General features: G+C 38.6%; 2 protein-coding genes across 2 annotated transcripts in view; one reads left to right on the top strand and one right to left on the bottom strand.

Moving 5' to 3' along the window:
* aadacl4 (arylacetamide deacetylase-like 4) overlaps positions 1-20,775 on the bottom strand; it is a 33,938-nt gene that overhangs the window by 4,868 nt on the left and 8,295 nt on the right. The gene's annotated exons all lie outside the window — the stretch shown is intronic.
* dhrs3b (dehydrogenase/reductase (SDR family) member 3b) lies at positions 1,274-11,116 on the top strand. Its single transcript, XM_065241169.2, has 6 exons — positions 1,274-1,885; positions 7,307-7,450; positions 7,699-7,818; positions 8,196-8,434; positions 9,786-9,911; positions 10,004-11,116. Exons 1-6 carry the CDS (start codon positions 1,691-1,693, stop codon positions 10,086-10,088), a joined length of 909 nt encoding a protein of 302 aa, XP_065097241.1. The 5' UTR covers positions 1,274-1,690; the 3' UTR covers positions 10,089-11,116.

The raw sequence follows: 20,775 nt of genomic DNA, 5'->3' as shown, positions 1-20,775 counted from the left end.
TTTCCATCACCAGACAAACCCGTAAGTCTTATGTGAGAGTTGCTGGGCCATTACTAAGAGGCACGGCAAAGCACAAAGCAGTCATTGTAAAGCCTCATTTCGACTCGGTCTGATCCAAGCAGCCCTCCATTCAGCTTTTCAGCAGCCGAAGCAGAGGCCAGGCCAAAAATCACAGTCTGGAATCTCCAAAACGGCTCCTGGATTTACAGTGTGAGTTTTAAACCCATTTACAAAGGTCTTCATGTTCTAGAGGTGCTCTGGTCTAAAATAGTATGAGCAGCACTGTGAAAACGCAAAAGAAAGAAATGTAACAACATTTAGACCAGACACCTGCTCACATAACAAACTGAAAGGTTCTAGACTTTGGCAACCCAAAAGGAAAATGAAAAAAAAGCAATTCTGAGATTTTAATTTTAACCAAAATAAAATGATGGTCATAGGGTTCACTCTTCATTTAATTGCAGAATTTCTAGTAAAATTGTTTATTGCTTTATAGTTACTAGAACAAGAGCAATTTCTAACTCATAAAATCTGAGCTCTGTTACAATATATATAGAAAATGATACATTGATTGTAGAGACTGGCATGTTTTTGTAAAATTCCTGTGACATTTGTAGTTTGTTTTAAATGTATTATGACTGTGGACACCCTGCTATATTCAGGATTGGTGCCATTACTTTTTTTATTCAGATAATCTGAGATTGACCACATTGATTAGTATAAAAAACCTGCCATATGTAATGTTAAACAAACATTAAATGTTTAAAATCCTGCATTGTTTGTTAATCCTGATATATTTTTCTTCATAAATGGCTCTTGTCAAACCGGTTGAGGGCCGACTTCTGTCAAAGTCCTGTAATTTCTCCATCATGTTAACACTTGTGTTAGTTGGCATCTTACCTAAAAAGTTATGAGTGAATAACACTTTAACAACCACAAATAACAAAACCTAACTTCAATATGCAACCACACATACTTAAAAATGACGGTTCCTAAAGGGTTCACTTTAAACTGCTTGGTTCCAAAAAGAGCCATTCCATCCATAGAAGTACTTTAACTTGCACTGAAAATAGTTAGCCTACTAAAAAAAGTAAGGGAACCTTTGACTGAAAAGTTCTTTAGAGAACCAAAATCTGCAAATAACCCTTTTTAGCACTATCATTTTTAGGGACATACCAGCCTAACCAGAGGAAAGGAGTTATAATGTAACCACAGGTTGAGCAGCCAACTAAATTGCTCGTGGCACCGGTGAAGGGGGAGGGGACTTGTTCCGTCATAAACAAACCCGCACGACGTCTGATAACACAATACGTCTCGAACCTCCAGCTGTCAATCAAGATAAATGGTCCCTTTAAAACCCCTATCAGGTCCGAGGTATCTTCACATTCGGATTCTGCTCGCTTTCAGTCGCGATCGGACAGCGCATCTGGAGCGTAAAGGCACGCGCACACTTGTCGCTCCGTGCACGAGGAGTTTATTCTTTGACTCGCGAGAAATAAACGTAGGGCTACGCAAAATGCCGAGGCGCACGTAAACTGCGCGGGATTACATTGTATGTCTGTTATTGAGCGTGCGTCAGCGTTTCAAAACTCTTATAAATAAGAGTAAAGGTGATCGCTGCGAGCAAGGATTCAATTAGTCGACCAATTGTTCCGGGCGAGAGCTGAGATAAGCGCTTACTGACACTGAAATGGATCTGAAAGCGCTGGGCTGTGTGCTGATATTGCCCATTCACATAGTCTACTGTATTGTCAGGGCGACCGTGTGCTGGTTCTTGCCGAGCAGGCGGAGAGATCTGACCGGAGATGTGGTGCTTATCACGGGTGGCGGACGGGGCATCGGGCGTCACCTGGCTGTGGAGTTCGCTAAGCGTGGCGCTAAAAAGGTAAACAACGATTTATTAGTTTCGGAAATATGGCCGTTTAACACGCTGTCATATTTTACAACAACAATTTCTATAAATAGAGATTTTGTGTGGCTTCAATGGAGTCAGGTCTCATTTGTCACAATAGTTGAGCTGTCAGCACATTCATATAAGATAAAATATGCTGTTACTATGTTATAAACAGACTACAAAAATGTTTTTTTCAAAACTGGTCATTTTTATATGCACCTATATCAGGGCAGCTAAATTCTGTTTTACTCTTATAAATTGGTAGGCATAATTTTACCAAAAATTCGTACAGTTATTTGGTAGACCCTATTTCATTCAAACTGACTTAAAGGGCACGTATGATATAATTTTGTTTTAAAAGTAGGCTATGTATTATCTCTGGGATCGAACTAATGACTTTTATGTTTCTAACATAATAATACTCCACAAATGGAGCTACAGAAACATGTAATACAATAAATTATTATTCCTACACTGACAGTACAGTATGGTACCCTTTAAAAAAGTCCTACAATGTACCATTAAGGTATACCTTTGGTATCAATATGTATCTTTGAGGTACTAATATGCACTTTTTAGGTACTTTTTGAAATGGTATCGCCCTAGTGACAACTTTTGTGACTTTTTCTTAAAGTGTACTGTTAAACCATTGCAAGTTAACACATCCCAAACAATAAAGGACGTTTCCAAAACTTTTTGTCATATTTTTTGTACTTATATCAAGTTTTATGGTACTTTATGTATAGTGAATTTTAAAACTTTTTCAAACGTGCCGTAATTTAATCCACATTTTCACAGATCATTAGCAATGTAACGGTTAATTTAGTTTTGTTTTCCATTACTTTGTATGGGCTACTCTTTTCCCTAGAGACACTGCATGTCCTGTTCATTAAACCATTGTTTTAACAGTGCATAGGTCTAATTAGACAACCCATAGGTCATGACCCCGTGTCAAAAATCCAGACCTGAAACCCAATGTCTGGTTCAACTGTTTAAACAAACTGGGTCACCCAGAGAACAGTGGTTTTGGGGAAAAAATTCAGCCTTTCATGACTTATTGTTAAGTTATTACAGTGTTGTGGAAGCAGTTGACCCTCTAAAGAGTTATTGGTGCCAACAACTTTGACCTTGGCTAAGTACCTGCTTTTCAAACCTGTTAGGAAGTCTGATTTTTTCTTTAAAATTATTTTATATTATGATCAACTTATAATGCATTAATGGCTCAACGGCATATCTCATATAGGCAATAGTATTATGTTTCTGTCTCTGTACAATTTAATGAAATAAGACTGACAGTCAATAGCTGGAAAGAAATATCTCAGCTGCCTCACCCAACCTAGACATTACATTATAAATAGACTCCGTGCCTGAACTGTAATAAACAGAGCTTAATAACTTCTGTAACCACAGTGGCAGCAGCCTTGATGCTAAGTTGTTACACATCAGGGTTTTACTTTGACTTATTTCACCCCAGAGAAGCATTTGTATATATGGGTGAATGAAATGCATTATAAACGTTTTAATGCAAGCGTCAAACTGCAAACTACTAGGACCCTCAGATCCTTTGCATTTTACATCATCCGAGGTCAAAGGTCTCTGAAAGAAGCGGCACTTTTTAAAGCTTGGCAGCAGTATGTTAAAGGAAGCCACTGTAGTTGTCAACACCCTGTTGCTTGCCATTGTCAAGGTGTGAAGGCTGTAGAAACAACACCTGCAGTGGCTGTTTTCACAGTTACCCCATTCTTAGAGAATGCTAAAGAGGTGACGGCATGAGTCATAAATGCACTTTAATTTTCAGAATACAGACTCGAAGTTAACTAGACCACCCCGGCCTTTGTGTGAGGGTTGACCTTCGCTCTAACTGCAGTGTTATTGGTCGCCATACGACTACCAATACCAAAACTTAAAACACTTTAAGACCCGCAGCATGACTGATTTATAGAGACCACCATAAATTCTGGAAATGATGGCAGGCAACACCCTCATCCATGAGATACATGTGGTCTCATGGCCTCTTGTGGCTGATGGCTTAAGGAAGTGTGAAGGAAGTGAGCCCTATGTAAATTGCTTTCTGTATGTATATGGCCTGGGGGGAGGGTGGCAGGGAATATACAGCTCCCAGCTGGGCAGTGCCCTGTGGTTGACCCTTCTGTCTCCACACTAATTAGACAGCGGCAGGCGACTGCCTCCTGAACTCCCTGTGCCCTGCACTCCACCCCTCCATGCACATGCAGACTCATTCCATAGGGGAGCAAAGTGGATTACTTAAGGAGCAAGTGGGATAGACTTGAGGTCTTGCAGATATTAAACCAACCAGTATCATATATTTCACCTGCACTGGAATATACGCTCCTCAATGTTTTCTCTAATGTATCAGGGTCCTTTGGGATAGATCCAACTATGGCTATGCCAAAGACGTGAGATCCTGCAGATCCAAGGTTCAGATCCAGTTTACTAGTTCTTGCAATATGTCTTAACTATAAACTATTTGTTAAAGGGACACCCCACTTTTTTGAAAATATGCTCATTTTCCAGCTCCCCTAGAGTTAAATGTTTTATTTTTACCGTTTTGGATTCCATTCAGCTGATCTCCTGGTCTGGCGCTTCCACTTTTAGCATAGCTTAGCATAATCCATTGAATCTGATTAGACCATTAGCATTGCGCTAAAAAAAAGTGTTTCGATATTTTTCCTATTTAAAACTTGACTCTTCTGAAGTTACATACATAAGGTATCTGACATACCAATGAAAATCCATTTTAATATCTATAATCCCCTAACATTGGAGTTTTACAACTGGAAATGTCAAGCAAGTTCATTACACAAACTCTGAAGCATGCAATGTGGACCCTGGATCAATGTTAGTTCAATGACCTTCATCCGCTTCATACACAGAGCACTGATCAGTTGTGTGATTAAGGATTACAATGTGTGTCCTCATGGAATAGGATTAAGCACGGTTTGTTTGCTTCTTATATTAGCATATTATATGCTAATGCTGCGCACTCGCCCATTTCTAGGGACTCGAATGATAAGACTTGCTAATGCGTGCAGATGAAGCTCATAACAGGATTGTATAGGAGACCACCTTGTGAGCTCTTGTTCTCCAAAAGAAATATCAAGATTGTTGTGAAATCCTATTAGAAATTTAATCAGGGCCATCTCTGTAATTACCCTAAAGGCCATGCATACAGAACGGCCCCATACAAAAACACAAGGCCAGGTTTATCAAATAGAGGTCAATTAGGCCAAAGATCACACCGTCTTTGACCCAGTCCATTAATACTGATAGGGACCACAAAGATTACTTTAGCTTAAAGGAAAATATTTTACTATGTTCTTACCTTAACTTAGATAAATTAATACATACGTATCTTTTTTCAATGCATGCACTTTAAATCTTTGTACAGCCGTCGTGAATGTGTAAGCATTTAGCCTAGCCCCATTCATTCCTATGGCTCCAAACAGGGATACATTTAGAAGCCACCGAACACTTCCATGATTTCCCTATTTAAAGACTCTTACATGAGTAGTTACACGAGTAAGTATGGTGGCACAAAATAAAACTTTTGTTTGGAGCAAAAACTGTGGTGTTTTCCTTCAATTATAATGGCAAACATTGTTTCTTCGGATTGTAATGAACTTTTCATTTAGAAATGGGTTGGAGAGTGCTTACTTATGTAAAAATAACGTGCACATGCTGGCACACATGCTGGAAATTTAACAAACTGCTTTCTCAAACAGAGAAAGGATTAATTGGACCAATTACAAGCACACATGGCAATGTGTTTCATTCAAGTCAATGTGTTTCAGTTTTCATTAACTATCAGCCAGAAGTGTCAAGAAGGTTATTGTACATTTCAGTATTTTGCCAGTATTTGCTGTTACAGCAAGAACTATTTGAGAGTTATGAGGTTTAGCGTATCATCGTAAAACATCACACTATTATTATGGTGTTTGAACGGAAAATGGCTGGGCGCGTATGCCCAACAGTCTGTGTAATCCTTGTTGGAGATGATGAGGCAGCAGTCCTGATTTCATTACCTTTTCTTGACCCCTCAGACTGACAAATCTAATTGACCAATCACTGCCCCCCGAGTACCCTGTCCCGGCCATCCATTCACGCAGTCATCTCTCTTAATCCGTATCCAAACTAATTGTGGCTTGAAAAATGGCCCCACTGTTACTTTAGTGAAAGGGACCTTTCTGTTCCTGCATGCCTAACAACTAGTTTCATATGTTGACATGGTATATGTTTCCTGTGACTGTATAAAAAAATAAACCAGTTTGAAGTATTGTGGTAAAAGTAGCATATTTTAGATATGATTATTTTTACAAAGGTTTTTTTTTATTTGAAAATTACATATTGCAACACAATACCAGAATATATTCAGACTCATGCTTTATGTGTGAAAAGTTGATGAAAAGTGTCAAAAAAGCATTTCATGTTTTGCAGTTTTACTAGTAAACGCCCATATTCCAGAACATGAGTTCCTATTACTCGTATATGAGATAAGGCACTGTACTAAAATAAATATATATGATTAAGTCTGATACATACATGAAGAGTCTATGTGAGCTTTAGTGAATGATGTCATTTAATCAAAATTAGAAAAAAACTAATTCATTTTTAAATGCACACTCATCTTTTCACTTCAACTTTTACTTGATTTATGTAATCTTATTTGTTTTATTCAGGAGTGAACATTTTTCTGCTTTAAAGAGAATTTTGTCATCAATTACTTACCCTAAGTTAAAGTTAAGTTGTTTTAAACTTGTATAAATGTATTTTTTCGTTCTGCTGATATTTTGTAGAATGTTTGTAACTAAGAAGATCTGGGGCACCATTGACTTCCATAGTAGAAAAAACAATACTAAGAATTTTTTTCAGGTTAGCTTCATTTGTGTTCAGCAGAACAAAGAAATTCATACAGGTTTTGATCAACTTGTAAATTATTTTTTCATATTTTCAGAAAGATATATCACTGTTAGTAACAGATCACATTTTTTCTTAGTGTTTTTAAAGGGATAGTTCACCCCAAAATTTAAATTCTGTCATCATTTACTCACTCTCATATTGTTACAAACTTGTATAAATTTCTTTGTTCTGATGAACACAAAGGAAGATATTTCGAGAAATGTTTGTAACCAAATCGTTTGTGGACCCCATTTACTTCCAAAGTATTCTTTTTTCCTACTATGGGAGTATATGGGGTCCATAAAAAATGTTTGGTTATAAACAATTCTCAAAATATCTTCTTTTGTGTTCATCAGAGCAAAGAAATTTATACGGGTTTGTAACAACATGAGAGAGAGCAATTTTTAGGTGAACTATCCTTTTAAACACTCTCATATTTCTGGTCAGTTTCAAAAAAATTTTCACCTTTGACTATTGTTCCCTATCTTGTATCAGCTAATCCTGTGGGGTCGAACGGAAAAATGCCTGAAGGAGGCATGCGAAGAGATCGCCATGATGGGAACAGAGTGCCATTATTTTGTTTGCGATGTGGCCAACAGGGAAGAAGTTTACAAGCAAGCAAAGGTTGTGAGAGAAAAGGTATGGCCCATCTTATAAAATCATTATAATAAATTCTGTTTCTCGAATCCCATGTAGTCTCAAGAGTAAAGGTTTTGTTCTAACAACCTCTAAAACCCAAATACTGGCTTTGTACCACCCCCAACCCCTGAAAAGAGATTACACCTCACTCAAAATGTCTGTATTTGATAAGACACAGAAGAAAAGCAGCAAAAGATAACTCTAGAAGAATACAATGTCTCACGTTGGCCTTTTTTTACTCCTGTCAGGTGGGAGATGTTACTATCCTAGTGAATAATGCTGCAGTTGTACACGGGAAGAGTTTGCTGGACAGTGATGATGATGCACTTTTGAAGACACAGCATATCAACACACTGGGGCAGTTTTGGGTAAGTTTGGATGATCAAGAGGAAACCTGAAGCATCTGGTCGTTTCAAATCAAGTAGGCTTATCTTAGGCCAGGAGGATTGTGGGAAGCTTTTAACAGACCATCACAAACAGCTGCAACAATCTTTGTGTAATTTACGTTGCATAGCAATGTTCTGTTAGCGATTACATGTCAAGGATTATATCCTTTATGTCTTTTAATTCAATTATAATTAAAACTAAATAAAATAACTTATATTCTTAATAATAATATTAAAATGATTAAACATTTGTGTCCTTAATATTTGTATTATCCGTATTATTAAGACATTAGTGTGAGTGTAGTCATGAATTACCTTATTGCTTTCTGTATGTATAAATTTTTTTAAATTTTCCACAGACAACAAAAGCATTCCTGCCTCGTATGCTGGAACTGCAAAACGGCCATGTTGTGTGCCTCAACTCCATCCTATCTCTGTCACCTATTCCTGGTGCAATAGACTACTGCACTTCAAAATCATCCTCACTGGCCTTTATGGAAAGCCTCACGTTGGGTTTGCTGGACTGTCCTGGTGTGGGCTGCACCACTGTCCTCCCATTCCACACCAACACTGAAATGTTTCAGGGCATGAGAGTCAGGTGAGCTGAAGTCAATATAAAGTCTAAATGCACATTACTGATCAGATTATGAACAATTTAACATCTGAAATCGTTTTGGTTTGCCTCTTTACTTTATTTTACCCATCCAATACGCAGGGTTGGGAAGTAACGGATTACATGTAACAGGATTACGTAATCAGGATACAAAAAAGTAGTAACTGTAATCCATTACAGTTACGTAAAAAAAGTAATCAGATTACAATTACACTCTGTAAAAAATGGGAATACTTTCAGGATTACAAAGGTTTACACTGATTTTCAAGCACTGCTTGACTAAACAGTAATGTGACCAGAATTTTCAAATAAAACCGTGGACATGTCCAAGTTCAATAGTTAAAATATCATTGACATCTTATTTGTTATCACATACGAATAAAAAAACGAGTACAAAAACTGTTTTGAATGTTTTCGCCTTTTTTGTTGTTGTTGGGTTAGTAATTCAATTAATTTCTGTAAATCACTTTTTTCTTTTTACAATGCCATTAAGTCATATTAAGTGTCTTTAACAACATGATCTCACGAATTTCCATGGCATAGTCACAGAATTTTTTGCTCATTTTTCCGTGGCATTCTCACGGATCTCCGCATATTTGACATTCTTTTCCATGGCATTCCATACCATTGTCGCTTCGGTTTAGGGTTAGATTTGGTGTTTGCGTTATTATGTCACTTTAAGTATTGGTTTATAATATTTTTTCTGATGTATTCTTTTAAATTTTCTAAACTTTAATCAATTGTTGCCTGGCGTTGGGGTTAGAGTTGGGTTTGGTAGGGATGTCATTTTATGTAAATCTAACCCTAAAACGAAGCGACAATGGTAAGAAAATAGGTCAAAACAGTTGAGTAACCTATCCGTGAGAATGTTACGGAAAAATGAGCAAAAAATTCCGTGACTATGCCACGGAAATCAGGATGGTCGTTAAAGTTACTTCTTAGTTACTACTTCAGCTGATTTCATAGCATTGTAAATGTGGAACAGAAGGAATAATATATAATATATGTGACCTTGAAGGAATCCAAAAGTAATCAGATTACATTACTTTTATATTTTGGGTGCTTGGATTAAGTTACTGAATGCATTTTTATAAAGTAATTTGTAACTGTAACGGAATACATTTAAATAGTAACCCTCCCAAGTCTTCCAATACGTCCACACTATATTTTATCTCCTTGAATAACTTTCAAGGTATAAATATAAGGTATATATCAGATATACATTACAGTTAAATTGGTTGGCTCAAATTTTAGTTTTTTTGTGTGACAGCCAACTCGCTTGAGTTTTTAGACAGCTGTATTTAGTGTATTCATGTCTGGTATTTTTTCTCAACAGGTTTCCCAAACTCTTCCCTCCTCTAAAACCAGAGGTGGTGGCCCAGAGGACGGTGGATGCCGTCCGAACAAACACACCATTTGTTTACCTTCCCTGGACGATGAATGTTCTTGTAATCCTCAAAAGGTATAGTCTGATTTTATTTACCAAAACAATTATACTGAATCAGATAATTATGCTTATTAATTTCCAATCATTTTGTTTTCCCCATAAAACAGTGTCCTTCCAGAAAGTGCCCTTAAAGAAATCCATAAATTCTCAGGAACCTACACCTGCATGAATACTTTCAAGGGACGGACATGAGAGGACATAACGATGCCACGGGAGTTCAAGTGTTACATTTTTTCAATCAAACTTTTTTATAGCTGAACAATCACAATGGAGTGAAAATGAGGCATTTCTGGAGTATCCCGGGGCAATGGGTAGAAAAAAGGATACTATGACGCACATGATGCCTCATTTCAAGAACATTTGCGGGTCGCCTTTGACCTTTGTGCGGTTGGATCAGCACAGTATGCACATGAAGCCTCAACCAGCCGCTGTACTGTATATGTACTTTAACGTTTTTAAAGATTACCTTTTAACTACTGTCACTGTAAATTCAGCATCTGAATAAAATGCAGTTTTAAGCACCTATTCTAGGGCTCAAAAAGCAAATATGTGGTCAGACTGAGCAGATTAGCTTACAACAGACATCATGACGCATCATGTCATCGTGCATTCTTTTGGGGTTGAATGCGGTAAATGGTTCTTCAGCGCTCCAAACTTCCCAACACAACCCAGACCTGACCTGGCTCTCGAGCACGTAGTCTGGCTCGTTCCTGCTGTCAGAAACATTTAGAGTAAAAATGAAAGAAGTCAGATATGCTTTACGTCTTTTTGTCTTGGTCTGTTCTCTTTTGAGAAGCTTGGTTTATTTTCAAAGCTCAAGTTACTGCATTGCAGATCTCTTTTACTTTCCGTTGGAGGTTTGGCCTGATTGTAACAGTGCTTTCAAAAGTTTGGACTTTGTTCTGAGAACAAAGTTGCAGGGAGACCAGTAAAAAAAAAATCATAGTGTTTTAGTGGGATGTTTTATGGCAAGCTGGAAATATTTAACCACAAAATCTATCCCACCATTGCTATTGCATTATGTGAAAAAATAAACGTGTGCCTTTCAGTGAAGTATTGTATTGTGCTCTTATGTGCAGTTAACCGGAGAATAAACCTGAGATGAAAGTATTTACTAGATAGCAAATTCTGTATTTAATTCAAGTACGTCCATATTTTCCAATATCTGATAATGTATAAAATCATGTCCCATCCACTCACATTACGCAAATAAAATAAATTTATTGTGAAAACATCAGGTACTTGAGTAGGAGAGTAAAGTATGAATCGTTCCACATTATACCAGCAGTTCAACCCTCTGTGCAAGTCCGAACAATGAAAAATAAATAAAGCTGTGGGATGTGTCTGGCAGATAAACCACAAGAACCGTCCTGATTTGAACAATCGCAACTTGACTCACACATTTGGGCTCGAATTGTAGTACAGACAGGAAAGATAATGAATTACAATTTGCTTAGTTAAAGCAAAATAGGAGTCTCTTGTGGGGACTGATTTTCATTGCCCCGGAGTGGGCCATTTGAAGTGCTGCGAGATGTCAACAGTGGGTCATGAAGCTGGGGAGCTGTACATATGCGAAAGGAAAGAAAGATTCAGACCCCATTGGGCAGGTTCAGACCAGGGTTACTCAAACACAACATAAATCGGACCGCAGCATAAATCAACGGCGTCTCGTACACGTCATATTCACTTGCAAAACTGGCTTGAAATCATTAGACAGTGTTTGCAATGCATCAACAGCGATCAGACTTTGATCACAGTGCTTGTGAACTGGAAAAGGACATGTGTGCAGCAGAAAGCAAAACAACCAAAAGACAATGACTTTCTTCCTATCCAAAGTAATATTTATTATTTCCAAACACGGAGAGGACATTCTTCACCAAACACATTGCTGATTATTAATTACCCTTTCGTATGTGCATCTCCCGCAGAGAAGCTACATAAACCATCACTGTCAGATTCGGAATAGTGCTGATTGAATACAGCGTGCTTTTACGTGATTCGTGATAAATCTCATGTATTCAAGCCCTGTGGAATCGCAATGTGGAAATCTCACTGTTGCAGGTCTGCGGTTATGCAGCGGTACTTTATCCTGCCGAATCTGGTTTTCATATTACTCCCATGGTTTCTTTCTATGAATCCATATTTCCTGGCTCATGGATCAAAAAGGCTTATGAGGAAGTACAAAAAGCCACAGTAATGCTTAAAGCGATACACGCACAATGTCATGGTTGATGGAATACATGAGAATAACATACAGTACATCATCTAAACAAACATCTACAAGCATAGATTTGTACACATTTTTTTAAGACTCCTTTGTTGTTCACTTCAAAGGGGATATAAGCACACTATAAATTAAACTCATTAAAAATTTTAAGATGTAGAGTAAACACCCTAGAAAGTACGCATTAGCAATTGTATGGCCCATAGCAATCAGAAACATACAGTATAAGATACAACTTAGCAAATTGTGAGTGGTTGTTCAGATCACATATGGGACCAAGGTGTGCCAGGTATCACAGTTCGCAGAGCCAAGTCATGGGTTCAATTCTCAATCAAACAAAGAAATACCTGAATTGCACTGTACGCCACCTCAAATTTAAGTCGAGTGCATAAAAGTCAAAAGACATAAAATATTCTTCTGTTAGGAGTGCAAAATGTCCCCAGTGGTCCCACCTAAAAGAAAAACATCACCATTTTTTGATATATTTTATTATGTTCTTACCTCAACTTAGATGAATTAATGCATACCTATCTTTTTTTAATGCGTGCACTTTTAATCTTTGTACAACGTTTCTTGAATGTGTTAGCATTTAGCCTAGCCCCATTCATTTCTTAGGATCCAAACAAAAGTTTTATTTTGTGCCACCATACTTATTTGTGTAACTACTCATGTAACAGTCTTTAAATGGGGAAAACATGGAAGTGTTTGGTGGCTTCTAAATTTATCCCTGTTTGGATCCATAGGAATCCATGGGGCTAGGCTAAATGCTAACACATTCATGAGGTGCTGTACAAAGATTAAAAGTGCATGCATTATAAAAGATAGGTATGTATTAATTTGTCTAAGTTTAGGTAAGAACATAGTAAAATATTGAAAAACTGGTGTTTTCCTTTAACTCCGCAGGAAGCATATTGTAATGGACTTTTTGGTATAAGCATCTACAAAATGCATAATATAATGTAAAAAATGTAATTCCCAGCCAAACACACCCCCATACTATCTAAAAACATTGATTTAAGTAACATTGAAGTAACTGTTTTATTATTATAATGAATCCTTTTCTAATTGAAACAAAGACATTGGTACTGCTTCAGGCAAGACTCTGTAATGGTTTACTCTCGATCGGCACTGTTGCTAGTTTCACCCACTGTTCATCCATCACTCAACAGCTGATCTGACAAAATGAGACTCCGCTGACACACAGCAAGACGCTGAACTCCATGCCTCAGTTGCCCTGTCTGCTGAGAATTATGGGCATCTGAGGCAGGAGGTTAAAGTTCATGGATAGTGAGAGTGCTAACATCAAGTTCTCTGCACGGCAGTAGCCATTTGGCTTAGCAAAATTCTGATTTTAATATGAACTACATTTACAAATTTAAAAAATAGTTCACCCAGATATGAACATTTTACATAATTTATTTACCCACATGCCATTCCACACATGACTTCTGTTCTTCAGTTCAACACAAACAATTTTATATTAAAACGTCTTTATTTTGTCTTCATATGGGGGTTAACATGGCGGAACTCTAAATAGCAAATCTATCCATCATTAAAGTGCAGTGGCGGCCGGTGACTTCTTTTTTTCTAGGACACTCGATGCGAAGTTCCTCACAACATGTATGTAGCCCGTCATGTGTGGTGTTCTTAATTTCAAAATAAGTGCCTGCTGCAGACGCGTCTAAAGGTTTAATGATAAAAGAGACGCTCGCGTTTGCCAGATACTCGCATAATATCATGCGTAATCAGAGTTTATTGTTAAGGGAGTATCTTTCAAGTATTTTGTGAACGTGAGCGTCTCATAAAAGGTTTTGACGCGTGTGCAGCAGGCACTTATTTTGACAAAACACGTGATGCACATGGTTCACATGACGCAACAAACACATATTTTGAAAACACAAGCAAAACACGTGACACTCCGAAGTCCGAACACATATTTTGAATTTGTGCCCCTCGGATTAGCAGTCACGAGCCGCCACTGTTAAAGTGACTCTACTGGGTCTGTTGAAGTGAAACGATACATTTGTAAAAGTTGTGTTTTAAATAAAAGTCGATTTTTAAATTTGGGTGAACTGCTCCTTGAAACTCTGATTATTGTATCAACCTAGCAAATGTGAAAAACACAGTAGCTTAGTTTTAATAAACCATTCTCTGCAATCATGTGGAAAATAGGTAATTAAAATTTGCCTCCCCTAGTGATGTCAGAAGGGGATAATACTGCCCTTTAATCTGCACTATCCAACCAAGGCACTGCCATTTAGTGCAGAGATCAGCTCATTTGCATTTAATAGGACACATCAAAAAATGGCACATTTTAGCTCACACCTACAAAGTGGCAATTTTAACATGTTATAATAAATGATCTATGGGGTATTGTAAGCTAAAACTTTGCATATGTACTCTGGAGACACCAAAGATTTGTTTGAAATGTCCCCTTTAAAGCTGTTTATGCCAAATATTCCAAAACTATATCCTGACACTAATCCAAATCTTTTTTGTTTTGTTTGTCCCAAATCAGACCCTATGCCTGGTTACATGATGTTATGCCAATGCTTCCTCTATAGATGAAGTGTACAGAGAGAGAAGCGTCGCACTTATCAACACTGAATCTTTCCTGTGAGCCATGCCGAACTTACACTCCTGCTATATCTATTTCATTAGCGCCAGTTTCTGGAACACCGTTATCATTGAGACAGATCAAAGCAGGAACAACAACAGAGCCAGGGACATCACAGCCAGGCGAGAAATTACATAAGAGCTGCGCAGGCGTGCCAAATCACCTTGCCTTGATAACTGTGCTGTCTGCTTTCATCTAACTGCAAGAGACTACACCTCTGATCCTCAGATTACAATGGATACAAAAACAAAGCTTTTGCTACACTGATCCCAGTTTGTGTGTGTGTGTGTGTGTGTGTGTGTGTGTGTGTGTGTGTGTGTGTGTGTGTGTGTGTGTGTGTGTGTGTGTGTGTGTGTGTGTGTGTGTGTGTGTGTGTGTGTGTGTGTGTGTGTGTGTTTTACATTGATGTCTTTAAATAAGGTGTAAAGGTGTACATTTGTGCATTCGTCCATGTGTTCACTTGGAATGACTTTAATGTTGTTGTCATGGTGCTCTACCAATTGAGTTGCACTCATTGGTTAATAATGCAGAAATCACAATGTTTTAGTAACCTCTGTTGTTAGAGAGAGATGTAGTATAACAGAATTCCCCAATGAAAGCCATGGGGAATGGGGTGCATGGGTTAAACACAGTTTACGATTTGGCGATGTACGCTTTACAAAAGCAACTAGGCAGCAAGTTAGTGTCCACTGAAAGTGCAGCTCCCAGATGGATCATTTCAGACACATTATTTACGACCCAAGCCACTTCCTCGTCAGTTATGCAACCGTATGTTCCCAGGCGCTCTACCAGAAGAACCGGCCCTAACTGAAAGAGTCCCGTTTTAATCAAGCAAGGATCCGGAAAAGGATACAAGCTCTTCATTGCACCCTGAGCTAACGGGTGAAACAGCTTAAAAAGCTTATAAATGCACACACCGATCAAGACATGACTAAGTGAGGGACCAGATGTGTTTGAATGCCTTTGGCCATTAATAAACACCAACTCGGAGATCCTCCAGAGGAAACATAGAGAGTTACCTTTCTGTGACCTGTTGCTCTGTGTTTGCTCTTTTTGGATTTATGGACCTGTTTGATGTCAATTGTGAGGACCCGTGGGAAACTAAATCAAAAACGTGACATAGTTCTCACCCAGGGTTACACTCTCCGGATCAATAAATCTGTTGGTCAGTCATCATTGATCTTTTGTGGAGGACTTCTTCACTAACAATCACTCGAAATCTAACCCCTGCATATCCATAACTGACTTGACATGCACTGAAATGGCCTGGTAATCGAGTTCAAGTGGTGGCCTTTCAAAAGAGGATATAGATGTTACAACAGAGAAATTATGACTGTAGTGTGTATGGTGTAGTGAGAGTGCAAGTACCTAATTACGACGTCAAGGCATGGGTAGAGGATAGGTGCCTTATAGTGACCAGCAGCTTATTACAACCTGTGACTACACTTTAAATTTCTGGGGTTTTTTCAACACTGAATCTAATATCACACATTACTTTTCATATTGAGTATTGGTCAATATCAGGTAGCTTGTTTATATTTAACATGGTTCCTAATGTAGGATGTAAGCATTTTGGTTACAGGACTGAGTTTTTAGCATAGCAAATACATGAAATATAGTTGCATTGAATATGTGCTTATAGCATGAAGACACTAAGCTAATTCTAGTGTTTTACCAAAAATTTTATTTTAAAATAAACAGATAATATCATTATATGGGTAAAAGGACAGAACATTGAGATTGACATTCACAGTCATAGCATCAATATCATAAAATATACAGAAAACAAAATGAGAAAATTAACTTTTGATCTTCACGTGGCCTTTCTTGAACTTGTGGAATATTACTGAATGTCTATTTGATCTAAAATATTAAGACTCTTTAATGCTTAAAAGTATTTAAAGCAAAGATGGGATATGGAGCCACACAAAAATGCAAAAAGATAAAGATATCTGAAGAATTTTATTCTCTAAAGGTAAAATGAAGGGTGCCTATGAACCCTATGAGGTGAATGATGCACCCGTTGTAGTATGCACCCTTTGTAGTGTGGATGCACCCTATGAAGGATGCATCCTTTGTAGTGTGCACTCTACGAAGGATTCACCCTTTGTAGTGTGCACCCTACGAAGGATAGTGTGCACCCTACAAAGGATACATCCTTTGTACTGTGCACCCGACGAAGGATACATCCTTTGTAGTGTGCACCCTACGAAGGATGCATCCTTTGTAGTGTGCACCCTACGAAGGATGCATCCTTTGTAGTGTGCACCCTACGAAGGATGCATCCTTTGTAGTATGCATTGTTAGATTGCTCATAGTTTGTAAGACTCTTTGATGCTTAAAAGTAAAGATGGGATATGGAGCCACACAACAATGCAAAAAGATAAAGATATCTGAAGAATTTTATTCTCTATATTTAAAGGTAAAATGAAGGGTGCCTATGAACCCTATGAAGGATGCCCCCTATGAATGATGCACCCTTTGTAATGTGCACTATTTGTAGTGTGGATGCACCCTACGAAGTATGCATTCTTTGTAGTGTGCACCCTATGAAGGATGCATCCTTTGGAGTGTGCACCCTACGAAGGATGCATCCTTTGTAGTATGCATTGTTAGATTGCTCATAGTTTGAGGTCAGCAGCTTATTACAACTCTAAGGATGCAACCTATGAATGATGCACCAAAAAAAAGGATGCACCCTACGAAGGATGCACCCTATGACTGATGTACCTATGAAGGATGCACCCTATGAATGATGCACCCATTGTACTATGCACCATTTGTAGTGTGGATGCCCCTACGAAGGATGCATCCTTTGTAGTATGCATTGTTAGATTGCCATAGTTTGTAGTGTGGATGCACCCTACAAAGGATGCATCCTTTGTAGTATGCATTGTTAGATTGCTCATAGTTTGTTTTTAGGGGATAGGAGGTCAGCAGCTTATTACAACCCTATGAAGGATGCACCCTATGAATGATGCACCCTTTGTACAATGCACCATTTGAAGGATGCACCCTATGAATGATGCACCCATTGTACAATGCACAATTTGTAGTGTGGATGCACCTTACGAAGGATGCATCCTTTGTAGTGTGCACTCTACGAAGGATGCATCCTTTGTAGTATGCATTGTTAGATTGCTCATAGTTTGAGGTCAGGTTATTACAACTCTAAGGATGCAACCTATGAATGATGCACCAAAGAAGGATGCACCCTACGAAGGATGCACCCTATGACTGATGTACTTATGAAGGATGCACCCTATGAATGATGCACCCATTGTACTATGCACCATTTGTAGTGTGAATGCCCTCTACGAAGGATGCATCCTTTGTAGTATGGATGCATCCTTTGTAGTATGCATTGTTAGATTGCCATAGTTTGTAGTGTGGATGCACCCTACGAAGGATGCACCCTACGAAGGATGCACCCTTTGTAGTGTGCACCCTACGAAGGATGCACCCTTTGTAGTGTGCACCCTACAAAGGATGCATCCTTTGTAGTATGCATTGTTAGATTGCTCATAGTTTGTTTGTAGGGGATAGGAGGTCAGCAGCTTATTACAACCCTATGAAGGATGCACCCTATGAATGATGCACCCATTGTACAATGCACCATTTGTAGTGTGGATGCACCTTACGAAGGATGCACCCTTTGTAGTGTGCACCCTACGAAGGACGCACCCTTTGTAGTGTGCACCCTACGAAGGACGCACCCTTTGTAGTGTGTACCCTATGAAGGATGCATCCTTTGTAGTGTGCACCCTAGGAAGGATGCATCCTTTGTAGTGTGCACCCTAGGAAGGATGCATCCTTTGTAGTATGCATTGTTAGATGGCTCATAGTTTGTTTGTAAGACTCTTTAATGCTTAAAAGTATTTAAAGCAAAGATGGGATATGGAGCCACACAACAATGCAAAAAGATAAAAATATCTGAAGAATTTTATTCTCTATATTTAAAGGTAAAATGAAGTGTGCTTATTAACCCTATGAAGGATGCCCCTATGAATGATGCATCCATTGTAATATGCACCATTTGTAGTGTGGATGCACCCTACGAAGGATGCACCCTTTTTTAGTGTGCACCCTACGAAGGATGCATCCTTTGTAGTATGCATTCTTAGATTGCTCATAGTTTGTTTGTAGGTGATAGGAGGTCAGCAGCTTATTACAACCCTATGAAGGATGCACCCAATTGTAATATGCACCATTTGTAGTGTGGATGCATCCTTTGTAGTGTGGATGCACCTTACGAAGGATGCACCCTTTGTAGTGCCTATGAACCCTATGAAGGATGCCCCCTATGAATGACGCACCCATTGTAATTGGCACCATTTGTAGTGTGGATGCACCCTACGCAGGAGTGTGCATTGTTAGATTGCTCATAGTTTGTTTGTAAGACTCTTTAATGCTTAAAAGTATTTAAAACAAAGATGGGATATGGAGCCAAACAACAATGCAAAAAGATAAAGGTATCTGAAGAATTTTATTCTCTATATTTAAAGGTAAACTGAAGGGTGCCTATGAACCCTATGAGGTGAATGATGCACCCATTGTAGTATGCATCTTTTGTAATGTGGATGCACCCTCAGAAGGATGCACCCTTTGTAGTGTGCACCCTATGAAGGATGCACCCTTTGTAATGCGCTCTACGAAGGATGCATCCTTTGTATTATGCATTGTTAGTTTGCTCATAGTTTGTTTGTACGACTCTTTAATGCTTAAAAGTATTTAAAGCAAAGATGGGATATGGAGCCACACAACAATGCAAAAAGATAAAGATATCTGAAGAATTTTATTCTCTGTATATAAAGGTAAAATGAAGGGTGCCTATGAACCCTATGAAGGAGGCATCATTTGTAGTATGCACCCTAAGAAGGATTTTGTAGTATGCATTGTAGTATGCACCACACGAAGAATGCATCCTTCAAATTATGCAGCCTTTTGATGGACACATTTCGTCATATTGCATCAACTTCTATATGTTTTTCACACAAAATTTAAGTATTTTGCCGTATTAAGCCAAATGAATGTTTAAACCACTGTCTAACAAGAAACCAGGTCAATCTGATGAAAACACACAAGCGAATGATGTAAATGCCAAAATGATTGAGTATATTTTGAAACAACTCCCCTTAATTAAACTGACAACATGACGGTTTCTTAGCGCTGTTGTCATCTTTTGGCTGTTGATTTTCATTGAAATAGAACATAAATCTACATGTGTCAGGGTGGAGGATGTCTGGCCCCTTTAACAAGCACTATATTTTTGAATTCACAGCACTTATAGGAGGAAATTACTTTTGGAAAGTGTACAAGCGTGTATCAAACCAAGATTTATAGATTTTTCCTAAGCCAGGACACAGAGTAAACCAAAAACTGCTAAGGCCTCGGCTCATGCCTTCATCGTTCCGTATTGTAATGGTTTAAAAGTGATGGGAACTGAAGATGAAGACAAGCATGTCATTTGCTGGAGCAACACAATACCCGTTGCATGACCCCTTCCCCTGGCTGCCACCACCACACTGAATGGGGTGAGTTTAACAGGGCTGGGGCTCGCTGGAACGGAGTCGGAATCCCCACATCTGGCTTATATCTGCGGTCTACGGTCATTTGATTTTTGGCTGATGGCTTCCAGTAGTTCCACAAAGGCTGGATTGTTCTGAGGGCTCAGGGCTTTTCGTCTGCACTCAGCACTGGCGCCGGTGACCACAGCTGGGGCTGCTTTTCGCAGACGCGGCCTCAGTCCCGCAAGGCCTTGCAGACGGGAGGAGATGAGCACAGCCCACTCAATGGGGAAACCAAGCTCCAACAGACCATTTCAGCATTTACTGTCAGGAACGTCAGAAAAGACTGTAAAATCAAGTTGTTTCTGCGTGTCCGCCCTACTTTGATTTAAGGTTACTGCAATGTTTCGAAAATTTATGTTTCGAACTGTGGTAAACGGTTTACACCAATTTCCATTCCTTTGGTATGTTTCTACCTCTTCATACCCATCCTCCCCTGATTTTATGCAATGCATTGTGGGCATAACAATT

Source organism: Paramisgurnus dabryanus, chromosome 14 (genome assembly GCF_030506205.2).
Source record: "Paramisgurnus dabryanus chromosome 14, PD_genome_1.1, whole genome shotgun sequence".
Taxonomy (NCBI): domain Eukaryota; kingdom Metazoa; phylum Chordata; class Actinopteri; order Cypriniformes; family Cobitidae; genus Paramisgurnus; species Paramisgurnus dabryanus.
Note: the sequence above shows the minus strand (reverse complement) of the source record. Positions and strands in the feature narration are given on the sequence as shown.